General features: G+C 36.3%; 1 protein-coding gene across 1 annotated transcript in view; it reads right to left on the bottom strand.

Annotated features, from left to right (window-relative positions):
• Positions 1-1,874: 1,874 nt before the first annotated feature.
• The window catches only part of IL17RD (interleukin 17 receptor D), a 47,852-nt gene continuing 34,097 nt past the window's right edge, over positions 1,875-15,629 (bottom strand). Inside the window, exons 6-13 of the mRNA XM_018068528.2 lie at positions 15,379-15,423; positions 15,132-15,283; positions 14,272-14,337; positions 13,765-13,819; positions 12,711-12,821; positions 11,018-11,202; positions 7,703-8,636; positions 1,875-5,420 (exon numbers count right to left, since the gene is read on the bottom strand). Of these exons, the coding sequence (XP_017924017.1) occupies positions 5,305-5,420; positions 7,703-8,636; positions 11,018-11,202; positions 12,711-12,821; positions 13,765-13,819; positions 14,272-14,337; positions 15,132-15,283; positions 15,379-15,423 (1,664 nt within the window). The 3' untranslated portion in view covers positions 1,875-5,304. The remainder of the gene's footprint in view (positions 5,421-7,702; positions 8,637-11,017; positions 11,203-12,710; positions 12,822-13,764; positions 13,820-14,271; positions 14,338-15,131; positions 15,284-15,378; positions 15,424-15,629) is intronic.

Raw genomic sequence — 15,629 nt, 5'->3', positions numbered from 1 at the left:
CTAGAAATAAAAATTTCTCAGCCATGAAAAAGGTGACTTCCACTTTTAGTTTTGATCTGTATTTTTACTGTACTGTCAAAAGTAATGAAGTTTACAGTTGGTTTGCAGTTGTTGGGAATAGTCAAGATTCCAATGAAGGGCAGAGTGAAGCCTCCAAAGGTTTATTTACTCTGAAATAGAAAAAAACCTATTATAACAGTCTCCCAAGGCCCTTTGTGTAATCTCAGGTTGCATGTCAGGTTCCATTAGTAAGAAATGCTGTGTTCCCTAGCAAAATTAGATTATGATTATAAATAGCCAAGTATTTCTGGTTGAGTAAAATCTCATCATAAACCTGGCCGGCTATTATAGAAATTCAGAGCAAGTTTTGTGAAAAATTTGATGTTAATTTACAATCAAAGGGTTAATACAGAATTTGCTCAGGGAGCAGATGTGTTACAGTTTAGAATTATGTGAAACCACAGATGCACAACTTCCCTCGTGGACACAAAATGCCAAATTGATGGGCTATTCTGAAATAAACTTACCTGACTCATACAATCAACAAACCTCTCTTCAAGTAGATCTTTTTGCACACCAGTAGCGACTAAATAGTTAGAATTCCAACTAAATTAGCAGCCCAAGAGGACAGCATTCCATACACTCACTCATACTAGTTCAGTCTTCCATGTATTGTCAAGGCCTGTGACCTTCCCAGGAGAGTCTGGAAAAAAGTTTGATTTTTACAGCTCCCTGTACATTAAAAATAAGGTCCTTTATTAAGTGATGAATAAAATTCTGCAGATATTGATTTCTTCTTCCATGGATTTTTACTATCACAACTATTATGTCTATTCTAAGTTATTACATTTAACTATATATAACTAAAATTTCCTCCCTCCCCAACATCTTTAATATCTTAACATTTTCAAACTTCCAGCCTCCCATAGTACCTGTGTCCAAATAAAACACAAAAATCACTAACTGAGCTTTTAGTGCTGAGGTAGGTTTGGGTAAGCACCAATTCTTGTAATCCAGGTGACATCTGACAGCGAGGAAAGAACATTTCCTTTTCCTCTGCTCTTTATGAACAGGACAATATGACCAATCTCCCCTTTTTTCACAGACTGCTACAAATTTTAAAACATTGTCCACAGTGCAGCTGCCCATAACATCTGAGGTAAATCACACTTTATTAAATCAGTTCTAAGAGAGTAAAGAACAAAACTGTATCGCGTAATAAAATATATAAATTGGTCACTGTTCTGGTTTTTGCAAGTCTGAGAAGCAGCAACAGATGACAGCAAGTAAAATAAAATAATTTCTAGCTGACAGAGTGAAAAATTCCTTCAGGTGATCTATAGTACAGCCTTTAAGAAATAATCTGGGGCTGACCAGTTACAGTTTGAATGCAGACATTGTGTGCAGTACACAGTTTTCACTATAACTCAAAGTGCTGGTTGTTGTGTGGTTTGTGAGTTTGTTTTTTTTTTTATTTCAGGGGTGTATCATTTCAGCATCAATTCACCATAATATTTAAATGCCAGATTAAAAAAAAGCAAAAGGAGAGCTTCCTCCCTTAACTCTTTTGAGATGTATTATCCATATGCACATCCTCATTTCAAAGCATATCCTTCCCCATCCTCAAGGTGTAAGAATTTTGGCCAACAGCTCTCAGAGTTCATGTACAGGGCTCCAAGGCAGAAGATACAGAGATTAGGACTGCAGAATATACACATGGATAATGCATGTCAAAGAAGTCCAGTTCAGACACAGAGAAATAACTTACCAAGTCCTCCTTTGAATTAATAACACTACTCACATGCTTAGAATCACAGAATTGTTGAGGCTGGAAATGAACTCTAAGAGGACATAGGAAAAATAATTACATAAAATCACATTAAGGCAGTTTTATTAAAAAATAAAATCAAATCAGATCTAGTCTGTCCAATACAGAAGTTTTAGAAAACTTGCTTTTTACACTTGCTTAGTTATAATAAACACCCCCCAAAACAGCTGTTTCCCTTCCAGCTGTAGGGCATGAACAGCAGTTAGCAAGTCTGGTTGGCTGTGTGTAACTGCACTCAAAGTGTGCAGAACTAAACTACTGCACTTTTAAGCCATTTCTTCTTATACTATTAAGAAAAGTCCAAGGGATGAAACTGAACAAAAAATATTTTATTTTTATATTTAACTTCTAAATTATAGTATAATAAAAAATTTATTTCTGCAAAGGTCAGCTGCATCCTATTTTCAACAGTTGATGTGTTCATCTACAGGTACAAATCATGGCAACAACAATACTCATCATTCAAAATGCTGAACACACCACCATATCTTGAGCCTTCAGTTTTCCAATGTTTTTTCCACCCTCCCAGAAAATACATTATAAAACATCCAAACAATATCCACACACTTCAGTCTAGCAGAAATTAAGGGGATCCCTTCACTACAAACATTCTGTTTAGAGTTTACTAATGCTTGAAAATACTAGTAAGCTAATCTTTAATATGTGTGTTAACACATTTGTCTTTAAAAAAGTAACTTTTACAAGGATTTTTATTGTTATTCTCATTACAGGAAAAATAAAGAATTCTTGCCAATTCAGTACTATGTCCTTCCAGTATCTCAATACACAAGATATTTTTCTAATTGTTTTAAGAACTGTGGCTTTGTAAAAAAACTATACTAAATCAGATTAAGTATTACTTCTCTCACTTTTGTACATTTTAAGTGTGGGCTGTCCTAATCTATATTTTCAATTAATTATTTCTTCTTAGTACATACAATATACCATTTCCACCTTAAGCTAAGTAGGAATTAAGGAATTTTTCTGGTCCCCCTTCTCTAACACATTTGACTGTCATCTGCATAGACCTTTTATAATTAACAAATGAGATTTGCAGGATTGTACAGCAAATTCTGAAGAAATAAAAATAAAAACATCAATGACAAGTTATTCTTTTTGCAACTGCCTTCGCCCCTTTTCAAAACTCAGCTTTCTTAGAGTTCAAAATGAAAACTTAATTTCATTTCATAATACCAATTCTGCTACTGAATTTAATGGAACATGGAAATCTTCCCAATCTTTAGTTTAGCATGAAATAACACTAGGTGAGCTGGGACTTCCCATGGCTGAAAGCAGCATTACCTTCACCAGCTGACAAAGAAATTGCAGTTTTGGCATTTCAATGCACAGCAGATCTTCAGCACACAAACTGTGGCACCTTTCTGCCTTGGCTTATCAATCCAAACTCTCCCTCTACTAAAACAACAAGAATTGCACCGAATCAAGATCCTTCATAGCTGGATTTAGTGGAGGAGCATTTACCTCTAAATGATTCTGCCTGGTTTGACCCAGGAATTTTTCAACTTCAAAGGAAGGGAAAACACAGAGAATGTTGCCTTTTATACAGCCCAAGGTACAGCATTAAAAAAAATCATTGAAGGTGCAGATGGTTCACTATGTACGTAAAGCTACCTAAACTTAGATATTGCAAGTTTTGAGGTTTTCCAGTTTGTGTTCTTTGACATTCAGAAAGCAGGAGGAGTAAGGAACCTGACATTAATGGACAAGGCCCTCCAGATCCAACACATACATCTAATTGATCACAGAATTCCATATTAAATTGCAAAGCACGTCCAAGTTCTGACATCGATGGTTATGTTCAAATAATTGATGCAGCACTTTCTTACTCCACCTGTGACAACAATCTCAAGAGGCTTTTATTTGGAAATTCAAATGATTAAATATAAACTGACACAAAAAAACCCCAACCAAATCAAAACAAAAACAACCCATGAAAACAACCCAGGAGCTTTAAAGCTACTCAGTTAGCCAAAATCATCACTTGTTTAATAGTTCTAGCTCATGCTATTAAAATGGATAATACAATGTAACAGTCAGCAATGTCTAATTCTCTTCTATCAAAACTGAGAGAATATTTGAGGTACTGGAGTTCTCCCTTAGTTCTCCCTAAAGTAGCCTCCTGCTAGTGGAATGTGAATATGGGTTAAATGACACAGAATCTGCCTCCATAAGCAAAATTAGCAAAGGCACATTGGTGAGGTGTCCTTTACTATTTGCTGTTATCATGCTTCTTATAATAGTGCCTAGAACTGCAGTTACATAGGTGTGTTTTACTTAGGAGAAGTTGCTCTTTGGAAGCAGGAGGGACATTTTGGATGAAGATACACCCACCTGGTCACTGCAGAAAACAGGACATGCATGCTCTGTGCCTGTAAATAAACATGTCCATTGTAGTTTTTGCTTTTTTTCTTAATATAACACCAGCAACACTTCACTGTCTTAATCATTAAGTAATGATAAGTGTTGTGAACCGCAAAGTAACTCACAGGCTTCTGTTTACTGGTTGGCTCAAAACAAAGTATTTCTGCCTGTTAACTGCTTGTCTTTGGTTTGTTTTATCCCAGGTGATTTTGTAGCATCATGTCCTTGAAGGATAAAACAAACCCCCCCATAAAGCATCCTCATCTCATGGCTGAGCAAATCCAGAATGATATCTTCCATATAAAATCTGCTCTTCAAAGTATTCTTTCCATTAGCCTTTCCAGGAAGAAAATAGAAAACTTTGTTTCCATGGTATCACTCAGCATATGGAGGACCTATATTTTTGTCTGTTATAAAAATGATACTTCAGCCTCAGAATGGTGCTACTTGTGAGTCATCACAGCCAGACTGGGGAGAGGAGACAGGAACTTAATGCAGAATAGGAAGACATGCACTCATCTGAAATTAAATACTGAGACACATTAACATCTGGGAGAAAGAGGAGACTGAGGAAAGGAGCACATACATTTCAAAAGAAAATTTCTTCCTATGGAGAATTTCTTGATCTCACCTTGGGCATTTTATCTTACTTCTGAAAAAAATCTTGTTTTCATTCACTACAGCACTCCTGCCACCAAGTACATCAGCACTTAAAACTAGAGGCTGGACTACAAAATTTACTAAGACTTAATGTTCCAAGCTATTTTATGTCCAGTTCCAAATAATTTCTAGCAAAAAATAGTATGATTATGGCATCTGTAAACAGTGTGATATCATGACATTTAAATTATAACAGGAATAATTTTGAAATGTATTCACTTCTGTTCTTCCATGCTGCATTTTTCAAATTATGAAAGACTTGTTATAAAAAGACCAACAGATTAAAGTTTACTGGCCACAAAAAAATGGAATAACAGATCTTCTTCAGGGAACTATTTTTTCCTTCAAGTAGGTTTAGTGCTGAGACAGTGTGGTGGTTAAATCACAAACAGAGCTGTTGATAAAGTGGCAATGCATAACAACATGGTAATGGATTATAAAGGAGCAATTGCCTGCAGTTCATCAGTATGGATGTGGCAATGAAGTTCTGCCTTACATATTCCAGGCACTAAGAACTTTGGAGCAGTGATTACAGGAGGTTCTTCTTCCCCTACAAAAGAAAAAAAAAGTGAGATTTGTTAATTGAAACACTGATTTTGGACTTGGTCAACATTTTAGAAACAATGCAAAGAAAACTTATGCAAACCCTCTGGACCATCCTGCCATACATCCCAGAGGCTGAACTACCACACTCAGCAACACCTTATCTAAAGAAACAATATTAATTTTCTCCCCAGGCAGGACATCTTAGGGAAGGCCTTACTAGTGAATGGACCTGGTAAAGCCTTGGTTGTTGGTGTTTCCTCAAAATTAAACTGGTTTGAATTTCAGTTGAAGATGCCCAATATGATGATCTCTTTGAGAATCTTTTCTTTGCAGATCAGTAATCTACACAGGACCTACACTGAAAGATAGGAAGTATTACTAATTATGTGACTATGTAAATAGTATTAAAAATAATGTGACTTATGATTTTAATTTCAGAGATTAAATAAAACTGTCCTTTAAAGAAGAAAGATCTACTTTGAGATGCTCAATGACAGAGCTATTGATGTCTGTTCTGACCAAGCAATGGGTAAAAAATAGGTAGCCAGGAGAGAAATGGTAGTGTGAATTCAAAGTAATAACTTGGCCATGTCCATCTCTTACAACAAAAGCTAAAAAATTCTATTTATTCCTCCCACTATCGGGAATATCAATATTAGGGCTATATATGTTTTGTATGTCTGGGACAGTAAAGAGATTTAATGGGCTGCACTCTAGTAGGCAGATGATGTTCAGTTCTAGATACTGTCTCTTTTTCATCCTGTACCCAGTTAGGATCTGGTTTGGGAGAGGGGAGGTTTGAGGGAGAGTCAGTCAAGGGGGTGCTTTTGGATAGGGACAGTAAATGGGAAAAGGGCAGAAATTATTGTGGTTTATTAAGACATTGGAACATCAGTGTTAAGATCCAACTCTCCCAGCCAGAGCTATAATGTTTAACCTCTACAGCTGAAGCATGTTAACAAGTAGGTATGTGACTGGAGAATTAATTACTGCAAAGACTGGCTCTTTCTTCCAGTGCCCCCTTGCAGCTGGGATACCCAGCTGACAGTTCAGTGATTGAATCAGGAGGGGAACACTGGGAAAGCATTCTTACAGAGAGGCCATACATTCTAAACCAGCATCCTACTGTCATCCAACACTAGAACTGTTACAGAGATCACCATCCCACAAATGTCAGAGAAGGCTAAGTTAGAAGACTGTAGGAAATTAAAGAATACAGAATGAATTTTGAAAACAAGACTATTCGTGGTTTAAGTGATTAGATCAGTAAATCTGTGCATTTTTTTCCCTTCAAAATTTTTTGGGGTTTTAACTACTTTGTCCTACAGACTATCTATCTTATAAATATACACACTACATCTGTAGATTGAGATCTACATTCTCTTCCTCCAAGATAATTCTGGCATCAAACATTAGTTATGAATTACCTTATTAATAATAAAAAATTAATTTAGCCAAGAGAAAAGTCTAATAAATTAGCTCACTGTCAAGACTCTGCAGAAAGCAGAGCAGTATCCCACCATCCAAATGGAATATTCACCTGTGGTAGCCACTTAAAGAAAATCTCAGCAAAGAGCACTTTTATCATAGGAACACAATTGCTGGAACATTCCACACTGATGTAGTTGTGATGCCAGTTCAATATGCTGTAACTAAGTAAAGCCAGATCAGCTTTTATACAGCCTGAGGCAAAATTTACACCTTCTAACTGGAGGCTTCTAAGCTGGGTATCTATTTTGGAGAGTATCTTCCAAGCATCTAAATTCCTCCACTGAAACCCATTTGTCCATTCCCCCAGCCCTGTATCTGATGAGAAGCCTGATATCATTCTGAAACCTGAGTTAATCACAGTACAGATGATATCCCTCAAAGTTTTAGTATGTGCTGGAGCAAAATAGGGTGTCAGGTTTAGATTTATGGCTGTCTGTGAGAATGCTTCACCATATCACCCTCTTGATTAAACCACACAGCTGTCAGCTGGAATCCCAGCTGCCAAGGAGTCCTTGGAAGAAAGAATTCTCTCCAAGAATAGGTCAATTAATGAGAAGTGACTTATTAATAGAAATTTAGTGAAATCTTACCTTGCTAAGATTCCCCACACACTATAAGTTAAGAAAGAGATTCATGTTTCTAACGTTACCAGAAGCTGTTTTACCATCTTTATACAATGCTTACCTTCCTCTGCAGCCACCTATATGGCTCCTCACATATTATCTTACCTATTTTAAGATGGTAGAAATATGCTCACAGTAACTGAATGTAATTTTTGAAACTGCTGTATCTTACCCAAACCTGATGATGAAGAAACACTTCCCGTAATGGAAGATGTTTCCATTTGGTCTGTCAATAGTCCTTCCATTAAAGGTAAAGATAATTCAGATGAAGGAACAGACGAATCGTAGATTCCAGAATCTCGAGGCATGTCTTTTGAAGCTTTAACAACGTGTAACAGTGGCTGAAGAACAGAGCTGCCACCACCTTGAATGTCCTGAGTTTCTATATCTTCTCCAAGGTTTAAGTGCTGAATTATACAGTGAGAGTCTGAATTCCCTGCTGAAATAATATTTACATCTGTTTTCAGGTAAAAATCGCCATCCATCACCTGTTTATTCACTAAGTCATTTAAAACCAAGCCTGAATCAAATTTTTCCATGACAGGCTCCGAGTAATGTAAAGAAGGTGGAGGGAAGGGAATAAATTGTTTCTCAAACCAATCTGGTTCCTGATCAATGAACTGATGCATGTTGCAAATAGCAACATAGAGGGACCTCCCAGATTTGCTCCTGAAATAATTCCTTTTGCTAATGTTAACGGGAAACACCTCTGAGTCCTGTACACTAAGATCTCTGGAGTGTAAATGTGAATACAGCTGAGGCAGATTGTCCATGAGTTTGTATTTTGTGCTCAGATCCAGAATAGCAGGGATGTCTCCTTCACAGGAGTAATCAAAGTAGACTGCAATGAACTTGCACAGGTCAGCTGAATTCTGCTTTGCTTGACGAAGCTTCTCTGCAACAGTCAACACAGCAAACAGAAAGAGTTCTCCCTTTCCTGCATCTTTGGTTACCCCTCTGTGCTTCCAGTTCTTTTTTTCAACAAAGTATTTCATTCCTTTGGAACATACAATGATGATAAACTGGGACTCATTTATTTTTTTAACAAGCCACTCCTTCTGATCTTCTTTACAATTTTTTAGATCTTCCCACAAATCCAGGGCCACCTGAAAAGGAAAAAAAAAGCATTTTGGTTCATATTAATTTTTAGATTATTAGATATATTTGCTAATAAAACTTCAATGAGTTACACTGAGTCAGCCTGTATTTATCTGACAATTGAGAATTACTGGTAAGTTTAACTACAGCTTGTCCTTGATGCTGTTTTACAAGAAAAATAAGTAATAATTAACATAACATTGACAGTGGACAAACTGAAATCAGACAAATAAATAATGTCAGTAGCTCTTTACCAACATAAGCACAGCCTCACACTCATCCTAAACTTTGCTTGTGGGCTGAAAATTACCCTGGGCTCAGGAAGTGGGAAAACTTTTATTTATTAAAAAAAAAAAAAAAAAGAAAGAATGCTAGTTACTGTATGTAACCATTTTGCTGCTCATTTCTTACTTAAAGAAAAACATACCTAATTATACCAGTGTTACATACAAATTTATGGAACCAACATGTAACTGCAAAGCCAAGTAGCTGAAAGTAAACCAAAACCTTAAAATACAAAAGCACTATGGACTTGATACACAGCATTTTCTCCTGAGGAATAAAAAGAACATAGAAAATAGGGCCAGATCCACTAAATTACAATTTACTTATGTGATCAAATTAGATCTTATCAATCCACAATAAACAATTGTGCCTGCCTCAAACAACTTAAACCATTGTATATCTGGGTCCATAATGTGCTGAATGTAATGGAAACAACAGACAGAATTGTTTAGATTGAAAAAGACCATTAAGATCAAGTCCAAGAATTAACCCAGCACTGAGAAGTCTACCACTAAACCATGCCCCTAAGAGCCACATTCATCTATCACCTTTTGCATGTTAATGTAATCTGATACCAAGAATTTTCATATCTAGATAGAAACATAATTAGTGCCTCTACTATCAAGTCCTCCCACTTAGGAAGCAACAAAGCAGCAGCTTTATCTGATAAGTTCTGAAAATTTTATCCTAAGAGTCATCTTATTTTGTACTTTGACAGATTTTCTGACTGGATGGTCATCGTGGGTTCCTTCCAACTGGACAATTCCGTTCTATCCATGGGGGAGAGAAGTCGTTTTACTGCTCTTGGGAGGTACTCTGAGAAAGGTACAATGCAGGTAGTTTTGTGTATGGTTTTGTTTTTATTCTTCAAAATCTGGTCTGATCTGCTGCCTGTGAGAAAGGATTTTTATTATGGTCATGTTATTATTTTAAATGGCTATTAAATGCCACTGGTTTTGTCCTTTATGAGAAAACACTACTATTCCATCTGAAAAATACTTGTGTAACTGTTCCATTATGCATTGAGTATCACTTTTTATATTAAACTCCACAGCTTTAATAACAACATGTATTATTTCTGTTTGTAGATGGCATCAATATTTTGTTATATAAATTTTAAATTATGCCTGAGACCAGCTATTCCATGGTTCATAGTTACAGCAGTAACAGCTCACCTTAACACTAGTCCAAAGAGGTGCAGTGTGGCAGGGCTAAAGTACATCTCTTAAAGGGGGATTCAAGCAAGTTATTCATAAAGCACCTTACTTGAACTATTTTGAACTGATGAACAAATTGTGACCCCACTAAAAACGTGAGGCCTCCGTTGTGTTACTGTGTTTGGGCACCAGAGAGCAGACTTGCTGCAACCAAACCCAGCTCCAGCTCATCCCCTTTACAGCCCAGTGGGGGAGGAAAAAATGCAGCCAAAAGAGACTAAGGATTGCCCTGCCTTTTTCCATTCGAAAAGTGAAAGACCGGCCACATAGTGATTACATTTTAGAAACTGGTATGAGATTCTAAGCCTAGTCAGTCAAAGTAACAATTTTGAATCTCTCACAGCTTTCAATCAAAACCAAGAAAAAGAGTTACTGATTTTACAGCATTAATAGAAGTAAAAAAATAAAAATCAATTAAAATGAATATATAATGTCAACAATTTATCCTAATTACAGTTTTTGCTCTATGAGTAGGAGTTTTGACATATTCAACTACTTTTAAATTACAATCCAATACATATTTTAGGAAAACTTAAGTATATAAGGTAGACAGCAATACCTCTTTGTGGCTGCTGGCTATAAAGATGCAAGACTTACTAAATAGAAAAAGTACTTAATACAAAACAAGCTAAACACGGTTGAAGAAAGGTCCTGGAATCCTCATTTCCTAATTTTCCACCATTCTGTTGCCTTTTTTTTTTGTTACACTGTATATGATCTGTCCATTTCCCCAATTAAAGAAAATTTATACAGACAATATTTAGCAAAATAACAAAAGTTATCTCTGTGAAAAGGAGAGATTGAAATACCTCATTTTCAAGCACATAGTTTTGGGAGTGCTGTTTCAATTAAGGAAAAGTTGTTTAGAGAAGCCATGCTGAATTTACCTCACAGCCACAAAAGTCCTGAAGAAAATAAGCAAAGCACTGGATGACATTAATGTGTTTCTGGCAATCTTTACTGGAATAGCAGATGAACACTTTTGGCCGGGGATGAAGTCTTTCCACATGGAGACCTGCAGCATATGCTGAAGATTCTGAGCTCTCCTCATCTAGATGGGAATATATATTTTCTAAATTGGAAGAGAGAAGAGAGTTCACACTATAAAGTTTTGTTTTGGCTTTTTAGAACTTTTGTAGGCTCTTTACTAATGCATACAGTAAGGACTTTTTTTCTGAAGATCTGTCTTTCCATCCTGGGAATGAAAAGTTGCACACAGTCTATTTATCCAGCTTATGAGTTGCTACATGTGGGACACACTTTCAAAGTGAAATGGGAAGTTATTTCTGTAGCACTCAAAAAACTCAGGAAAGATTTTACAAATACAATGAGGTTATTTCACCTCTATCCAGCTTCAACAGTCTTCATATCTCTGTTCAAATATTATAAGCCATAAAGATGTATCATCAAGAGTTTCCTGTCTAACAAAGTCTCTTGTTTTAAAAAAAAACTAAACCACAACACAAGCCAGGTAAGAAAATTAAACTCCAGGAACACAGATCACTTCAGAATATCATCCAGGATCTCTCTAGTGTATACATACATACAATGTGTTTGGACATTAGTTTGACATTAATTTGAATTAAGATATGATTAATTTAAATCAAAACAGCTATTAGTGTTTCTTTCCTTGCATAGATGCTTTTATGCTGGAGCATAAAAGTCTGGCCTTATGCCAGACTAATTCAATCTAGTTCTACAGCTGATTAAGCTAATTTGGAATAAAGCATGAGAATTTCAAAATACAAATATCCATCTAGGGATTTAATTTAGAACAATTCATCAGGAATAAGTATTCTGGAACAACTCTCTCTGTAGACAAATCCTCAGTGATTTGTCTGGGGTTTTTGTTGGAACTGTGCTAGCTGTGAGCAAAGGGATAGCTACAGAAGACCAGAAGGTAAAAGGATTTAACCCAGTTGGCATATAGCACTTGCACTGTATCTCAGTGCCAAAATTCAGGTGGATAACACAGATATGTGAGGCTTGGAGAAGTAATCTCTTTTTCCATATTCATGAAACCACATGATTCTCTAAATTCTATAATGCTGATGGATTTTTAACATCTCAATGTATCAAGTGCTGCTTGCCAGCTCCTGGATACAGAGGAGAGGGAAGTCAGCAAGGAGGGCTGGAATCTAAGTTAGAAAAACATCTGCAGGCAAGTCTTAGAAAGAGTAAATTTAGGAAGATGGCTTAGGATGAAATGTAAAGGCAACTTCCAGCAAAGTGAGCGAATCTGGAGTAATAGATATATGTAATATTCCAGACAGCACTCTGAATTGTATTGGCATCACATGGTTTTACTTTCCTTCTGATTTAAAATAAATAAATATTAGACATTTCTGAGTGAAAATAAGAGAATGAATTGGAATGTTTAAAACAAATTATCAGCAAGCACTGATTAAGAATTTGCTACAGGTTTCAACACACAAAAAAGCTGTGGGGAGGAAGGACAGAGAAAAAGAAAAGAAAGCTCTTCAGATAAAGGTATTTCTAGAATTAGCCTACCAATTAAGACTATTTTGGTTGCAAAAGTGTATCTTTAAATGAAACCCTGTACTGAATAACCCCTCCTACCTTGCTGTTTCTTGCGGCACATCACTGTGAAAAGGGTTGCAAATGCTGAAATAACAACTAAGGGGACTGTGATGGCAATGGCTCTGATCGGTCCAGCCCACGGAGAATGCACTGGGGAAAATAAAGCACAATTATTCCTATGCAAATTAGCTGAATTACAATTATCTAATCAAATCTTCCCACTGGGAATGCAAAACTGCTGCAGTACACTGTTATCAGGTAATTCTCAAATATACAGGAGGATCAAACACCATGTTCTGCTCCAGTTTAAATAGGTTTTATGCTGGTTGCCCCCACCACCACAGCATTAGTGTGGCCAACCCAAGTACCAAGAGCTGCTCATCAACTCACACCTCCCCAGAACAACTTTACATCAGTGTAGTTTTGATAAGACATGCAATGGTCATTTGGACCCGACAGGGTTTTGTTCCAGGGTGCTGAACCAGCCACTTGGAAAGAACAGTCTTCCTGCAGATATGACCTTAAGCAATGCCCACTACGATTCAGTCTATTTTGCCCGTTGCTTCCATCTGTGGCTTTTTTGTGTCTGCAGCTACATCTTGAAATCCCTGTTTAGCTTCTCAAACACAGGTCTGATCCATTGGCAGGCAGAGCATTCACCTGACAGGTTTTCCAGATGGCTTGGTTTGATTTCAGAGTTGAAGGACACAGCCAGGTGATGTGTTTGAGCTGTTCTCACAGTTCCTTTACATTATTTCCACACTGTGATGCTGCATACAATATCAATTGTATGCAATTAAGGATATGATTCTTCATATCCCCATATACAACATAAGCCACTTCCCCACAAAGATTTCCAGTGATGTACTGATCTAAACTCCACTAAATACAAATGTGCAGAGATGCACACGTGTATGTACAAGTGGGCATGTCCACTCTCTTTTGATTAGGTCAAAAAATCCCAGCACAATTGCCTCAATAGTCTTGATTATGGTAAACAAAGAACAAATAGAGACATTTCCAACATAATTAAAACTGAATCTAAATTAATAAAGCTAAATATAATATCTTGTTTAAAAGACAGAACTCATACCTGGTTTAAGTGCATAGTGCATTGTTTTCCTTGTTGTATTGGTGTCATCAACCAGCTTGGAAAAGCAAAAGAGGAATTTTATTTATTTTCTGCAATATAACTCTATAAAGTATAACTATATATAACTATACAAATAACTATAAAAGTTTTCATGACCAAGTGTGAGGAAACTTATTCAGCAAGTTAAAACTAAAGAGCAGCACAAACTGGTATAATAAAAACTGACCAAACCACAGAATTACAATTAAAAAAATATAAAAATCAAAGTCCAGGAATTATGCAGGTCCACACTTCAATTTAAGGCACAGATGAAACTGCTACACACTCAGGGAAGTGAAGTTATGGAAAGTTCAAGAACCATCTAAAAAATTTATTTGCCCAAGGTACTTCAGTAGGGATGCCTGAAGTCCAATTTTATGAATGTGATTTGAATACTTTAATTTTAGTTAATTTTTCCATTATCATTCTCATTTAGCTGTTGCACAAAAGACAATTGATAAATATTACCTCAATTATATAATCCCCTGGAGATACGTTTTGGAGAACACAACTTGTAGTGTCTGTGTTTTGCTCCTACATCAAAGAAAGAATACTTTGCAAGCCATTCACATACTTTTAAAACCTAACAAACAATACATTCACATTGATTTACAAATATGCAATGCCCTCTTGTATTAACACACCTTAAACCAGTAAAACTAAGTCTCTCCATTCAACTGTACAATCTCTGCCCGTGGGACTAAAATATGATTAATTATTAAAAAACCCCCACCCTTATACATGAACTCTACATTATGTCCTGAAGCTCCACAGCTCTCAGACGTTCAGGATGAAAGGTTGGCCAGGGAGAACAAACTTGCCATTGGATAATAACCAAAGTTAAGGAAGACAACATAGCAAGTTGCAACTCCTATAACAAGACTCAGACACAGGGCTGCACAAACCACAGAGAGCCAAAATTCCACACACAGCCCAAACCAAGAGCTACCCCGTGATACCAGCTCTAGGTGGGTAATCTACTAAGTGGTCAAATCTGGTGCAAAGGTGAAATTAAAAAGTAGGAAACAATATGTATAAAAAAAAAAAATAATAAAACAGTTTGAAGTACTAATTAGTTGTAGGGTTTTCAAGAGAGAGAACAATGTCTCCCCATTTGCTTATATTATCCAGGTCCATATGGAGCCCTCAAGCTTGGTTTTGATTGATGAGTTCCATCACAGAACAATTATTATTTACATAAATAATACCAAATAGTTTAAAAATTTTGAAACTGATACTATTTTATATTAAGTTTGTAAAGCTTCTATAAGAACATATCATGTTAACAGGTTTGGTGCTTTTAAGAGCTGGAAAAGTCAGCCACGTACCTGTTTGCAGGTCTTTTGCTTAAATGGCCCTTCATGCTTGAGTTTGTAGTGAAGAAAGTAATATCTAAACCCAAAGCTGTGAGGTGCATGATCAAAGGACACTTGCATGTTAAAACCCTGCTGGGTAACATTCACATTCCTTGGCTTCCAGTCTGTCAGAGGAGATATTCATGAATTGGAAAATGACTCTTCAGGTACAGTAATTTTTTGTAAGATGAGAATACAAGAAGTGTTACATTTTACTTACAAGGTTTGCAGACAAGGTTTTCTGGCTGTAGCAACAATTCACATGCTACAAATATACAGAAAAATTATTAATTACACAGTATCAATATGCTATGCTATTTAAACAAAAGAAACATGGGCAAAACTAAGGAGTTCATCAGTTTGAATACCTCCACTTTTTCCCCAGACTCTAATATGCCTGGACTAAATATATTTTGCATACTTAACTTCTTTGTTACAAATTCAAGTCCCTTCTCATCTTTATATGAGAAA

Source organism: Manacus vitellinus, unplaced genomic scaffold (genome assembly GCF_001715985.3).
Source record: "Manacus vitellinus isolate BGI_N305 unplaced genomic scaffold, ASM171598v3 scaffold_14_pilon, whole genome shotgun sequence".
NCBI classification, from domain to species: domain Eukaryota; kingdom Metazoa; phylum Chordata; class Aves; order Passeriformes; family Pipridae; genus Manacus; species Manacus vitellinus.
Note: the sequence above shows the minus strand (reverse complement) of the source record. Positions and strands in the feature narration are given on the sequence as shown.